This window comes from Protopterus annectens, chromosome 16.part0 (genome assembly GCF_019279795.1).
Source record: "Protopterus annectens isolate FY-2018-M chromosome 16.part0, PAN1.0, whole genome shotgun sequence".
Classification (NCBI taxonomy): Eukaryota; Metazoa; Chordata; order Ceratodontiformes; family Protopteridae; genus Protopterus; species Protopterus annectens.
The window spans coordinates 281,662,422-281,678,029 of NC_056750.1; the positions used below are offsets into that span (position 1 = coordinate 281,662,422).

Genomic DNA, 15,608 nt, shown 5'->3' on the forward strand with positions numbered 1-15,608 from the left:
AATGCCCCCCCCACCCAAAAGGAAGTGTCCATGGTCACTGTGGCTCACAGGGAAGGAAAAAATGAAGCCAGTCATCCAAATAAGGGAACACCTGAAATCCCTGCAGTCCGAGGACAGCTGCTACCACTACCATGCATTTGGTGAACACCCAGGAGGCTATGGAGAAACCAAAGAACAGGGATCTGAGCAGAAAATGACTGCAAAGGAAACTCTTGGATTGACTGTCCATCTTTATATGTTATGTACATCCTTTTCTTCTATCGAGTACGTCCATTCATTCTCCCTCAGCAAAGTAAGAATGGACTGTGACCATACAGAATTTTGTTTGCTTCACAAATCTGTTTAGGAGGATCAGGTCCAGGATTGATCTTAAGTCCTCATTTTTCTTTAGCCCTGTAAAAATTCTTGACTAAATTCCAGATGTTCTCTGGTCTAGTGGGACCACTTGGATGACTTGAATGTTCAGAAGCTACCTTATTTCTGAAGAAGCTGCTTCCCTTTGAAAGGGTGAAATATCATCGAGTCTTTTCAAGGACATAGGAGGGGAAAAGAAGGGGATGAAGTAGCCTCGGGTTAAAATCCTCTGCACTCACTTATCTTGAGTGATGGATGTCCAGTTTGTTGGATGCAGGGATAAGCACCCCAAAAGCATCTTGAGTGTGGCTGAGTGGCAACCATTCAGGAGTGCTGAGATGGCCTCAAACATGGATCCCTGAAGTCTTGGTTTGGCAGACCACTTCTTCCTCAGGGGTGATGTCCATTATTATAGTTCCCACCTTCTGCAGTGTGTGTGTGTGTGTGTGTGTGTAGGGGGGGGGGGGGATGCCAGTGTCAGCTTCCCTAGATTCACCCTCCATCGCATTTGAGATAAAGTGCATAGAGACATTGGGCAAACAATGAAGGGTAGCCAACTGCACATCAATGGATTTCCTCTGATCTGCAAACAATGCCCTGTGAGATATTTGGAAATCTTCTTGGTCAAATCTCTCTGAAAATGGGAAACACGCCAAATTATTCAACTGTCTCCCCAAGAATGTAGATGAGGTGTAAATTCACTTCCCAGACCTGTCCAATGCACAAGACTCTATTCAGTGGATGGACAGAACTTTTTTCTGCCGGTTCCTTTGTTGGTGACTACCACTGCTTCCACCATGTAATCTAGTGAAGGACCCTTTCCCCAATGGGGATGATTCTTAACAAGGAAGTTATCTGGTTTCTTAGGGATGAGTTCAGCTGTGTCTGGCTCCTTCCAAGGCCAATTTGTGGTAAGGTCCGCCAACTTGCCAGCAAGTGGGATCACCCAAGATGTAGACAGGCCAGCACTAATGCATCAATGAATATTGATTCCTCCGGAGAAGATGTTTGGTTGGACCACCTCCTTTCTGTTTAAGAAGTTCAAGGATCACTCTGAATGAAACATCCCCAAGGAGGGAATCTGGGAGAACCTTTTCCGTCCTCAAAGTCAGTTATTAGTAGTGATGGACATCTGAGGGGGATCCAGGTGTCTCCTTTTGCACTTATACTTCCTACGAACCTCCTCAGTCAGTCGCATCGGAGTGGACTCTGAAGCCAAAATGGGCTCTCCCACTAGAGCTTGTTTAAAGGCTTCTGGTAGCTGGCTGTCACGATGAAACAAGAGTAGGATCCAGACCCTGGAAAATCCTGTGGGGGAAGGACAGATCCTAGCTCAAAAGAGAAGTTTTCTCTCTAGGTCAAGAGATCACTCTTCTGAGAGCCTCAAAACTTTAAATCAAAATAGATCAAGGGGAGCCTAGCCTTAGCAGCCAAAACCCTCAAAGGAGGCTCAACCCAGGATACCATTCGGCCTGGATCCGAGGCTGACATTAGAGCCAAACTAACACTGACCCTCCAACAGAAAGGAATGGTTCTGAAGACCTCAGTCTTGAACCAACCCTGTCAGAATTAATGCAGGTTATTTAGCTCTGAGATTCTGAAGAATACAAAGCGGTTGGAGCTAAATGAATCAAAGAACCCATCGGTGTCAAAGAAGACCAAATCCTTGGCTCCAACATAGAACTACCTCAGGCTGAACTCCGATCAAGGTACTCCAAGATACTCCAATCCCAGAGAGTGGATCAGAGAAGCAGCAATAACTGAAAGAGTGGAAGAAACCATTCATCTGGATCCAGTGGTGGCAGTTGGGAAGACCTCCAGCTGGATCTAGGTCTGAAGAAATCTCTTGATCATCTTGTCCACATCTGCTTTAGTAAGACTCCTGGACGATCTGGCTGACTATAATGATGAGGCAAAGATGGAGGCCTAGAGCAGTAGAAAGACTTTTCCTGTAATACAGGAGAATGACGTCAAGGGAAATACGGCTCTTGTAAAAACCTTGGAGGTGGGGTGCAAAAGCCAATTAGGATCAGCACCAAAAAACAGCATTGGTTCCAAGGTTTAACAACTTTTGGCACCAGAACCAAAGAGAGTGTGTGCTCCGGGATGTCTTCTTTGAGACTTTAGGACCTTCTTTTCCTTGATCTTTTTCTTTATTCCTATATTTAGGCTTTCAACCAGTGTCTTGACAGAAGAAGTCACAGGACGAGTGTTTGAAGAAGCAGGAGGGGCACCTTCTCCAGCGGTGGCTGGCAGAAACCCTTTTATAATGAGCTTATTTTTATACTCCACAACCGCACAATAACAAAAAGCTTCACAAATATCACATGAGCTCTCTAAATGAGTAGTGCCAAGGCAATAGATGCACTTTACATAAGCATTTGAACTGGGCAATTTATGGCCACAAGCCACAATTTTTTTAATTTGCAAGCTTTTCCAACATACTGAAAAATTAGCAACAGCAAACAACAGCAGCAATAATAAGGAAAGATACACAAAAACTTTTTTTTTTTTTTGTGAGACAAAAAAGGGTTTGAAGCCCTAAGAGCAATGACTGAAGAAGGGAGGCTAAGGAACAAAAAGATTTAAGAGAAAGGCAGATAGTAATAAATATCTAATTACTGGGGAGGTGAAGACAGGTAAAAGAACATACACATAATAGGGAGTAAATCAAGCACTCAGCTGCAGTAGAAACCCAAGCAGTTCATACCTCTCAAATTTACATATTTTCACAGAATGTCCAGATTTTTGCCTCATATTTTTGGTCCATTTTTCATAAAACTGTGTTTTTCAGGCAAATTAGTGGCAAATCATTAAGAATGAAGTTAGAAAATAATTTTAGACATTTGAGTTTCAGACTTCATACCCTTCTGAAAATTTGTGCTAATGCAAAACCCGCTGTTCTATCAATTTTCTAAGTTTGTAAAAAGCAATATTTAAAACTTGTTCCTATTTTTGGGCCTTTATCCCAGTTTTATTTATGGCTTTGTCCAGATTATTTGCTCTAAGAGGTTGAGAGGCATGTGAGCACCAAAAGACACATCTTATACTTGCGGTGGCAATCAAAAAGTCAAATCTAGCATGGATCCTAAGACCACACAATGAGGAACGGATGAAACAAACGGCCTCAGATACAGTTTTTTAAATTTATTTTAAATGCTTGCTACTTTCAATATTTAAAGCAGTTCGTACTATTTACTTAGTTATTTACTTGTTCTGCACATGAACCAGCTAAATAAAATCAAAGTACTACATAAGCTAAGGATGATGGATTAGCTTTTGTGCCATATTATATAAGTAAGATGAAGCACTGTACCTCTCAGGGTTCTTGATTTCTTCAGTGACAAAGTTCAGTGTATCCCAGCCTGAGTAAGAGAACAGTGCAGAATAAAGTGCCAGAGCAATGTCACCCATTTTCCAGGATGACCCCTCAAATGCATTTTCAAAGTGCACTGAATGTCCTGTAGACAAAAATATTAATATCAATAACAATAATGATAATCATAAGTGATTTGAGAACTAAAGGAATGCTGTGAATACATTATTTGTTAAGGCTGAATCCTCATATCAGAGATAACATTAGTATAAACACCATTCATGTACTGCATATTGACAATACCACAGTGAAAAATACATGCTCTCCTGATAGTCTCATTAGGTGGTTTTAAGCTTGCTTTTAGTTTTGACACTTCTGCAGCATTTATATGCAATGACCTGCTGTTAACTACTTCTCGGTCCTTGCAGTGGAAATATGAAGTGGCAGACAAAGTACTGGAGTGTCACAGGAAGTCATAGGTGGGCTAGACTCGCCCCAACTTTATTTTTACCTGCATCCAAGTACTGTTTTTGTGAGGAGGTGGTTCTCACAAGGGTTGAGCACTTTTCAGTTCAACATCACTAAAGAATTTTGAATGAAAAAAAAAAATGAAAAGATATGCCCATAGCTCCTCTGTCAGTTTATTCATCATGATACTCACTGGTAAGGAATATTTAAACAAGCCTTTAGCAAACTGTTGTAGCACTAAGGATCCAGATGTAATTAGAAGATTAGTTTGAATCTCAAGACTGGAATTATGAACCATGAGACAGACCATGTGGCCCAAATACATCCAAGATACTGCGTACAGAGCTTACAGCAATTTAAAACGACATCAACTCTTCACTTTGGTGGCAACAAACCATGGTTAACACATGCTCTGGCCTAGTGTGCTTCATTAGTACAGTATCAGCATACTAGTGTGTGGAATGTTTTCAAGAATCAATGACAAAATCAGGACCAGTGTTAGGAATTAGAGGCCCCAAGAACATTTCAGCCTGAGGGTCTCCAACAAATCAACTCCCATATAGCACAAAATGAACATTTATGTCATTTTATGTGTACGTGAGTGTCTATACAAGCAACCTTCTACATTCTGAATGGCAGACACACAGACTGGTTTTTAGCTGCAATTACTTTACACTGTGACAAATCTCTGTGCCAACATCACATTACCCAGCATTACAGTGGGCCATTAAAATCACAAAATTATATGCAGTTACAGTTAACCATACCGCATATTGTAGGTTTACATACAAATAAACAGCTTTGCTAAGTATGCCACTGCAGATCCAGACTCGTACAGGAAAAGTCTGAAACCCATTATACTAATGTCTACAACGAGCAAGCAGTCATAATGCAATCCTTCTCATCCCAAGTGCTCACTCCTACAGCCTCGAAAGATTCCTGTTACAAACAAAGTAACTAGACAGCTTGAATCAATAACTTTTTGCAAGTGGTACCCTCTACAGCCCCCTATGTATAAGACAAGCCCCCCACACCCCTTGAGACTATACATTAATCAGTTCCATAGCTGATCGACATTGGGGAGAAAGTCATCAAAAAAGTACACATCAGTTTTGAGCAATCACCACTATACTATTGTAGATGAAATAGTAGTCTAGAATTTTGAAATTTGCTTTTTATACATTTTAGTGAGTTTAAATAACCTCTGTGGTTCATTGTTTGCTCTCACCTAGCACCTTCTTACTAGTATTTCAGAAATTTACTTCAAACCTAGTTATCCAACCTCCCCGTAATAATGTTTTTGCAGTAAGTTACTACTCAAACAAACCTAATACTAAAAACTTGCTCAATGGCTTATTCTACATATTTATTTAATTAATTTATTTATTTACTTGACATTTGTTAACCGGGTTGGTCCAGTTGAGCTAAAGCCCATTTTCAATGGAGACCCAAAGAGAAAAGCTCCAAAATACGTTATACAAAATAAGCTCCAAAGGATATCACACAAAAAAGTAGTGATACATAAAAGCTCTAAAATGCATTATATAAAAAAGTAGTGGTAACAGCATATACAGAGGTAAACGAACATTCCAATAAAAGGCATTATTCACATTAAATGGACATATTCCTGTGCCATGTTAAGACATCATCCTTCTGTTTTCTCTGCTGGAGAAATGGACATATAATACAGATGAATTCATAGGCTCATAATCAAGTATGGGGCTAGCTGCTCCTGCAGGTCATTTTAAGCCTAGCTAATTTCCCTACCAAAGGCAAGAATGAAATCTTGTACCTTGCGTCTGTAAGGTAAACACCTTAACCATTACATTAACCCCCATAGACAAATACTAGACAATCAGTCAGCGGACTATTACATAACTAGCAGATAACCAGTCAGTGACCAAAGGTGAGACTCCAACCCTGTACCTTGTTGTCTGTGAGGTACACATCTTAACCATTATGGCAACTGCTAGTGTCAGAAAAGGAATAGTGTAGCAATGCTAACTGTGACATACCACCGATTACCACTTTTTCATTTTCTAAATAATGCCAACATTTTCCTGCACTTTACCCCTTTGTCAGAGGACAAATATGCTAGGATCATAATCAGCCCATCTCCCACTTCACCCTCATCACCCCACTATAAAACACAGCCCTCGGATAGATTTTATGCACTCATCTTCCTTAATTGATACAAAGCCAGCTAAGCAGAGTCTCACAAGTTAATCCAATAATGTGTTAACACACAGGGTTCACACTACCATTGCTTTCCACCTCTCCAAAGCAGCTATATCATAAAAGGTATACAGCTTTACGTATGGTAATATCTTGCTACAGGGTGTTGGCATATTATGTAAAGCAAATTTCTTCTAGAAGGCACTCTGTTTAAAAGTCTCACAAAAGCTAAAGCATTCAAATGTTACATGATTTCATAGTGATGTCATAGAGGACAAGTACACCTGCATGAATAAAGAAATACATATGCTTTACAACAATTTGTCTGTCTAGAACTGCTGAAATATAATTCACAGTGGGAAAATATCCATCTGCAACTTCCAAGAATTTTTTTTATTGCAAGGCAACATAGTAGAAAAGAAGAAAGTCTGGATCCAAAATTTTGATATCCCTCACTGTGAATGGAATAAAAGAACAGCATAAAAAAGTACAAAGTGCCATATTTATACATGCTGCTTGAGAAGAAGCCTTGAAGGTACTGGTCTTTACTGTTCTTGAAGAGCAAACAGACAAGCCTAAAATAAGACAGAAGTTCATAGGAGGTTACTAGGTTAATGGCCTTAGGGCCTTTACAAGCCTAGCCCTTTAATAACCCGAGTACCCTTATTGACCACAATTAGATGGTCGTTAGCAGAGCGATTCTGTGATCAGCACCGACTGCCCCTGTCCACGAGGGATATAGGTGCTACCCCCCCCCCGGAGTGAATTTGCAGTCACCTATCCAGCTGTCAATGTTGCACCTGAACAGGGTCATTGAGGAGCTCTGCTTCACATGGAGTGGGAGCTTATTCCAGAGGAGTGTCAATCATTAGGATATATATCTCTCTCTAGCATGTTTTATTAATGTCACAGGCTAGGCTGAGATCCTTGGACCAAGTTATTCTTGTCCCATATTATTTGCGGATGTGCAGCATTTCCATTAGGGCAGGGGACTAGACTGCTCTGCAGGCCAGCCACAGGTCGCCTCTCAGCAGCCTGTGTGATACAGAGTACAGTGACACGTATTCAGTCTTTCCATGTATGTCATGTTTGAGAGGCCCTGGATTATCTTGGTTAGAAACCTCTGTGATCTCTTCAGTTGCTGCAGGTGTCTGGTGAGGTACATACAGAAGGGAGCATTGTACTCAATTAGTGGTCTGATAAGGGTCGAGTATGGTGGAGCTATAACCACTCTGGTCTTGGATGCAATGCCCTTATTTATGAGATGTGTAATGTAGAATGCTTTTCTTACTACTATGGACAAATGAGGATCGAAGTTTAGACTGCTATCAACCTGTGTTCCCAAGTCTTACACCACTGAGTTTGAGCTTAGAAGGGTGCTATCTATATCATAATTAGCAAGGGCAACTTATCTGCCAAAGGGGATAATGAGGCATTTTTTGTGTTAAATTATAGTCTGTGAGTTTGGCACCAATCATTTGTCTGTGTCAGCCCTTTCTGTAGTACATTGACATCATTGGAAGACTCTGTGACTGCACCCACTTTACAGTCATCTGCAAACTTGGTAAGCCATAGGTCATCTACTTTTGCCTGAGCTTCAGAGAAAAAGAGTCCAAACAGTAGAGGGCCCAGCAAAGATCCTTGTGGTACCCCACTGGTAACTGGTCTACTGGTAGAGGTGAACTCCCCAACTTTGCCGGTGTGCATTCTGTCAGTGAGCCAATTTGCTACCCAACTAGTAACGTATGGGTTAATCCCCAGCTGGGAGAGTTTCTCTATGATACCTGAATAGGGGATTTTGTCAATGGCCTTGGCTAAATCAAGATAGACAGTATGTACTGTTTTGCCCTCATTCAGGGCTTTGGTGACATTCTCAAAGAAGTCCACCAGGTTTAATAAGCAAGACCTGTTCTTGTGGATAAGGTCTATGATGATTCTTTCCATGGCTGCAGATAAGGCTGGTTAGGCTTATGGGTTGATAGTTCCAAGGGGCAGTTGATGGACCCCTTTTGTGCAAGAGGATTACTGTTGCTGTTCTCTACTCTGCCAGGATAAAGCCAGTTCTCAGGCTATGGTTAAACAGAGTGCCAAGTGGTTCAGCTAGTTCTTGTTTTAGATTGTTTAGCAAGCAGCCTGGAATGTTATCTGGTCCCATAGAGACTGTGATTTTGGACTTGGAAAGTGCTTGTATGACCTGTTCTTTGAAGATACTCGGTAGAGGACTGGTGCCAGGAATGCTTTGGGATATGTCTGGTTGGGACAGTTGGGTGAAGTTATTATTAAATCTGTCATCTAGCAGGTTGGCAATTTCCTCAGGTTCAGCATAAGTGGTACTGTCCACTATAACTTCAGCACACAGCTGGACATTCCCTTTTAGGTTTTGGACATAGCTGAAGAATGCTTTATGATTGTATTTAGTTAGGGATGTTAATTTAGACTCATAGCTATCCTTAGAGGACTTAACAATATATCTGATTTACTTGTTCTAGCTGTGGAGGGTATTCTTCCTCTATTGAGTAAGTTCTTAAATAGTAGTTTTTTTTCTTTTGTTGTATAGCTTATTTATACTTACAGTCCACCAGGGTGGCTTCTTTTTTCAGGAAGACCTGGTTTTGTTCCTGATGGGTACAGCCAAGTCAATGCATTTGTTTAAGTGGCTGTATAGGGCATTTGTGTATTCATCTGCATAGGAGTCGCTGTTGGCTATACATTGGCAGGGGCTTTGAAACTTTTTGTAACATTGCTTAGTAGGCAATAGTTTGCTTTGGAGAAACTGTTCGTTTTTTTTTTTTTTACTCCTGTGGGGTGTCAGGTTTGATCTTCACTTCAAACGAGCCAGATTTATGGTCTGATCTTACAAGGGAAGGCAACACACAGGAGGTAGTGCAGTGACCCCCCCCCCATGTTGATGAGCACTAGGTTCAGGACATTTGGGACCCTTGTGTGTGTGTGTGTGGGGGGCACGGACCAACTGTTCCAGCGCATTTGAAATAACAAAGTCCAGGAACCTCACAGTGATCATGTTTGTGCTCAAGTAAGTCACCCAATCGATAGAAGGACAGTTGAAATCTCCCATGATCAAGGTGTTTGGCTGTACACTGAACAACTCTAGCAAGTCTAGGTAGGTTGTTTGCTTCTCCTGGTTCATAGCAGGGGACCAGTAGCTAACGATGATGTGGAGGGGTATTTAACCTACAGTTAATTGGAGCTGGAGTAGCTCAAGAGAGTAGTACTGTTTCACTAGTCTCGAAGTGTATTTGGATTTAATGAAGATGAATACACCTCCACTTCTGGTTCTTTCATGCTCGTTTTGGGGTCTGAATGTGTGAAAGCCATTGCAGGCTTGTAAGGCCAGGTTGTTCTCAGTGGCCTTGAACCAAGTCTGAGTGACTGCACAAATGTCAGCATCTCCCAAGGTGAGGAGTGCTTCCAGAGAATGCAGAAAGTGCTTCCTATTCATCCATTTACAAGGGCACAGGAGGCCACAGAAACTATAGATGCTTATGTTACTGAGCTAAATGACTCGAACCAAAGGCTGTAAATGGCATAACACTCAACTGTCCAGATTTCCACAAAATGTCCAGATTTTTTGCCTCATTTTTTGGTCTGTTCCTCATAATATTTGTGTTTCTCTGTCAAGTTACTGATGATTTAAATAATAACATAAATTTGAGTTTCATATTCATATCCTTCAGGAAATGCATGCTAACAGAAATCCTATTATTCTAGCAACTTTCTAAGTTTATAAGAAGTAAGAACAGCATTTAAAATCTGTCCCTATTTTTAGGCCTTTGTCCCCCCATAATTTTAGTTTTTCCCATATTTCTTGTAATAAGAAGTTAAGAAGTATGGTACATGAAGAGTTGAATAATTCGTTAATAAAGGGCAGAACATTTTGTGGTCTAAGAAAGGATCAAACAAGGGGCAAGCTATTAAAGGACAACAATGGGATAGTATGTAACAATGCTCACCGTCCTGTCTGTTTTCCTCCCTGTTATTCATTGCAACCTAAGAAATGTTCATTTCTGCTTTAAATAAATCTTTATTCTACTGTTTTTCGTCCTAGGCATACAGACTTTCTGTACTGTTTTAGTGTCCCTTTACAAACCAACTTCTTCCGCCATTCAAAAACCTCCCTCTGGTTCAGAAATGCTGACATCAGATCTGTCACCACTCTGGAGTACTTGCCATATTTGCATGCTGCTTAGAAGTTGGTAATGACCCTCCCACATAGCGATGTCATTGCATTGCTGTCCAGCCCACTCCATTACGCTAATAAAAACAAGTAGCTTATTGGTGGAACTCATTTTCTGTGTTACTGCATCCTGCCGACTCTGTTGTGCTTACGTTCTTCCAGGAACACATTGCTGCTTTTGCCTGCATCTTCTGTTTTGCTGTACTTCATTGGCAAGGTAAGTTTTATAAGTCTTCGGCCTATTTACCCTTATACAGTAGCCAAATTCAATTCCTGCTGCAAGCCGAGCAAATATTTTGTTTGTGTGGGTCCCACTGGTGCCACGTGGTTCAGTTGTTACATTGAAACGCTACTCTTTACTGTTGTTACTGTTTGCTCGTATGCCTGTGCTAATTGTTTTATTTTATTATTTTTTTTTTTTAATTATACCACCTAAAATGCTGAACAACTGTTTCCAGCCACACGTCTGCGCCGGCCTTTAGCCATTAGCTTCAGCGCTTTTGCACGAACTCAGAAGCAGCCTTGTTGTGGGTACTAAGCATATCGTCGGCCCCTATCACAGCAACTCTAAGTAAAGGGAGGGCGACCAGCTAAGTCGGTGCTCCGATCGACACCAACTGTGGGCAGCCATGGCACTCTGCAAACTGGGCTCGAACCGAGCAGTTTAAACTGTGCATACCTGCCCTTTTTGATCTGTAGTGAGGCATAAGCAATGAGGAAGAGTGCTATGAGAGGTCGGTCAACAGCCGTAACTCACCAAGTGCGGACAGGGCCTGCATTGGCTCAGTACCTTCTTTCAAGTGTGTGTGGGTGGTTTGCCTTTCCCTTACCTGTCCTTACGATGCGCTGGCAGCTCGTTCAGCCATGTGTGGCGGGTGTCTTATACCTCTGCTTTCCCTTCTGCAAACTCCTCATTGAATCTGGCTTTAAGTAAGATACACGCTGAAGATACTAGCCTCTCTCCTGTCCCGATCGTGAAATACTGAAGTGTAAGGTTTAGACGCTTACAGTTACAGTTTTTGATCCACTATAGAAACCAACAAAGCAGCACTGAGCAAGGAGCCACCAGAGATCCAAAATTTCTAAAGTCCAAAAACAGAGGAGGCTCACCACGACCACTTAAAATAAAAATGTATGTTTAATACTGTAGTAAAGTAAGCGCTTTCACATTACAGGAACGCTTCATCAGACTTGATTAACTGCCACAAAATCAAGTAGATTAAATACTATTTTAAAATCACATCTACCAATCAAAGCCATGATTTAATTAATACAATAATTTGCGAAAAACTACCATATTTATAATTTTATCTAAAAATCATATAACTTAAAATACAGTCAGAAATATACCTTACAATAATTTCATATACTTAAATATTGTGTTAATTTAATGGTTATAGGGGCGGGCTGCCAGGAAAGGCTTCATTCAAGCCATGCCCCTTATAACCCTGTAGCCTTAAAATCCATTTAATTTCCCTCTCCTCAGTATAGTTTCTAATATCACCTAACCTATTAGATTTACTTATCAATTCTAACACTGTAAAACTAAACTTGTGAGATGTACCTTCATGTAATATATGACAGGCTAGAGCATTTGATTCATTTTCTTTATTTATCGCATACAAATGTTCTCTGACCCGTTCTCGCAGACTTCTATTGGTTTTGCCCACATAAAAACATGAACACTTTTGACATATAGCAATATATATAAGATCCCTCGACTTACAGTCTGCATAAAAATTCATATAGTAAGTCTTTTCCATGTCAGGATGTATAAAGGTGTTTTTACTAGACATAGAGGCACATTGGTTACAGCCTCTACATGGGAAAGTTCCTTCTCTTATGGATCTAACTGGCTTCTTACTCTCACTTTCATAACACAATAATCTCTTAAGCGACTTAGTGTTCCTGTAAGTAAAACTTGGTCTATCACCCACTATCTCTGTTATTTTATCATCTATTGTTAAAATATTCCAGTTCTTACTAATTACTTCTCTTATTTTTGGATTCAAATTTGAATAAGAAATTGTTAACTTTTGAAACCTTTGTAACTCCCTACCACTATCATTAACTATCCCTTGGTGGTTTCCTTTTGATCTATATAAATAAGGTTTCCCTTTATTACATCTATGCGCGTTACTAACAGATAGAACTTTTTGTGTTTCCAATGTATTATATCTGCTAGATTCTAGATTCTGCACTAACATTTGTTGTTTAATATCAAACACCTCTTCATCTGTGGTAAGGCGTGAAACTCTTAAACTCTGACCTGTAACAATGTTAGAAAAAATATGTTTAGGATGCATGCTGGTGCGATGCATAATCTTATTTCTCCAGCATGGTTTCCTATAAATCTCCGAGTGCAAAACATCTCCACTCTTTAAAATCTGCACATCTAAGAATTCCATTCTAAGCCTTGAGCTTTTACATTCAAAATTTAAGAAAGTCGTTGTTCCATTAATATAATGAATAAATTCATCTAGCTCAGCTTCTGTGCCTATCCAAAACAAGAAGACGTCATCTACAAAACGTTTGTAATATTTAATATTCCTAGAAAAATACTCATTTTTTATTATATATGTGTTCTCCCAGTATGTCAACACAAGGTTGGCATAGGAATTTGCACACGGGGTGCCCATGGCTACCCCTTTTGTTTGCAGATAATAACTCTCCTTATATAGAAAAACATTGTTACTTAATACCAGATCTAAAAGTGCTAAAATCCTAAATGTCAGACTCCTAGAGACATTCTTTTCAATTAAGAACAGTCTTAAATATTCCATTCCAATATTATTCGGAATGGAAGTAAATAGTGAAACTACTACAACTACAACACATACCCCCTAAAAACAGTGGCCTATCATTTATTCCATCGAAAACTGTAGATATAACTGATGTTCTACTTGATATAAAGATGTATATGAGACAGATTGGTCTCAACTTGTTATTTGGCAATACTGCAACAGGTAGAAATAATATATTTGTTAAGCCATCTACTTTTATGCCTCAAGCTCATCCTGTATTGGAAGCATTTGAGAAAGCCTGTGAAAGAGACTTGTTTGAATTATATAAAGAGAACAATAAATCACAGTTTTTTTAATTTAACCTATGAAGAGTTGCAGAGTATTAAACAGTTGCAGAATAACTCTGAGATAGTCATCAGGCAAGCAGACAAAGGGGGCGCAATTGTAATATTAGATACTTCTATGTATGATAGGAGAATTAATATGATGCTACAAGATGTGGAAACCTATTGTACTTTGAATGTTATGGCTTTGAATGATTTAATAAGGAATGTACAGTCTGAATTTTATGACATGCTGCTATGTGGCACAATTGATGCTGATTTGTATAAGTTTCTGTTGATAGACAAACCCACTATACCTGTTTTTAGGGGGTTACCAAAAATACATAAGGGTCTAATAGACCCCCCTATGAGACCCATTGTCTCAGGCAGGGGCTGGTTGTTGGAACCAGCATCCATCTATGTAGAGCAACAGTTGAAACTTATTGTAAATAATACGGATACAATATTAAGAGATACCAAAGATTTTCTTGAGAGTTATGGTGATTATTTAACAACTCAAGAAGCCAAACGCAATATGGAGAATGGGTTATTAGTGACCCTTGATGTAGTTTCACTATTTACTTCCATTCCGAATAATATTGGAAATGTCTCTAGGAGTCTGACATTTAGGATTTTAGCACTTTTAGATCTAGTATTAAGTAACAATGTTTTTCTATATAAGGAGAGTTATTATCTGCAAACAAAAGGGGTAGCCATGGGCACCCCATGTGCAAATTCCTATGCCAACCTTGTGTTGGCACACTGGGAGAACACATATATAATAAAAAATGAATATTTTTCTAGGAATATTAAATATTACAAACGTTTTGTAGATGACGTCTTCTTGTTTTGGATAGGCACAGAAGCTGAGCTAGATGAATTTATTCATTATATTAATGGAACAACGACTTTCTTAAAATTTGAATGTAAAAGCTCAAGGCTTAGAATGGAATTCTTAGATGTGCAGATTCTAAAGAGTGGAGATGTTTTGCACTCGGAGATTTATAGGAAACCATGCTGGAGAAATAAGATTTTGCATCGCACCAGCATGCATCCTAAACATATTTTTTCTAACATTGTTACAGGTCAGAGTTTAAGAGTTTCACGCCTTACCACAGATGAAGAGGTATTTGATATTAAACAACAAATGTTAGTGCAGAATCTAGAATCTAGAGGATATAATACATTGGAAACGCAAAAAGTTCTATCTGTTAGTAACTCACATAGATGTAATAAAGGGAAACCTTATTTATATAGATCAAAAGGAAACCACCAAGGGATAGTTAATGATAGTGGTAGGGAGTTACAAAGGTTTCAGAGATTAACAACTTCTTATTCAAATTTGAATCCAAAAATAAGAGAAGTAATTAGTAAGAACTAGAATATTTTAACAATAGATGATAAAATAACAGAGATAGTTGGTGATAGACCAAGTTTTACTTACAGGAACACTAAGTAAACAGCAAGATTATTGTGTTATGAAAGTGAGAGTAAGAAGCCAGTTAGATCCATAAGAGAAGGAACATTCCCATGTAGAGGCTATAACCAATGTGCCTCTATGTCTAGTAAAAACACCTTTATACATCCTGACATGGAAAAGACTTACTATATGAATTTTTATGCAGACTGTAAGTCGAGGGATCTTATATATATTGCTATATGTCAAAAGTGTTCATGTTTTTATGTGGGCAAAACCAATAGAAGTCTGCGAGAATGGGTCAGAGAACATTTGTATGTGATAAAAAAAGAAAATGAATCAAATGCTCTAGCCTGTCATATATTACATGAAGGTACATCTCACAAGTTTAGTTTTACAGTGTTAGAATTGATAAGTAAATCTAATAGGTTAGGTGATATTAGAAACTATATTGAGGAGAGGGAAATTAAATGGATTTTAAGGCTACAGGGTTATAAGGGCCAAGGCTTGAATGAGCGTGTCACTCTTAAGCCTTTCCTGGCAGCCCGCCCCTATAACCATTAAATTAACACAATATTTAAGTATATGAAATTATTGTAAGGTATATTTCTGACTG

At 39.3% G+C, this 15,608-nt stretch overlaps 1 protein-coding gene across 2 annotated transcripts in view; it reads right to left on the reverse strand.

Moving 5' to 3' along the window:
• The window catches only part of LOC122790765 (Y+L amino acid transporter 2-like), a 1,821,102-nt gene that overhangs the window by 628,299 nt on the left and 1,177,195 nt on the right, over nt 1-15,608 (reverse strand). For both annotated transcript variants that reach the window (XM_044058377.1, XM_044058375.1), the window contains exon 5: nt 3,671-3,815. In XM_044058377.1, the coding sequence (XP_043914312.1) occupies nt 3,671-3,815 (145 nt within the window). The remainder of the gene's footprint in view (nt 1-3,670; nt 3,816-15,608) is intronic.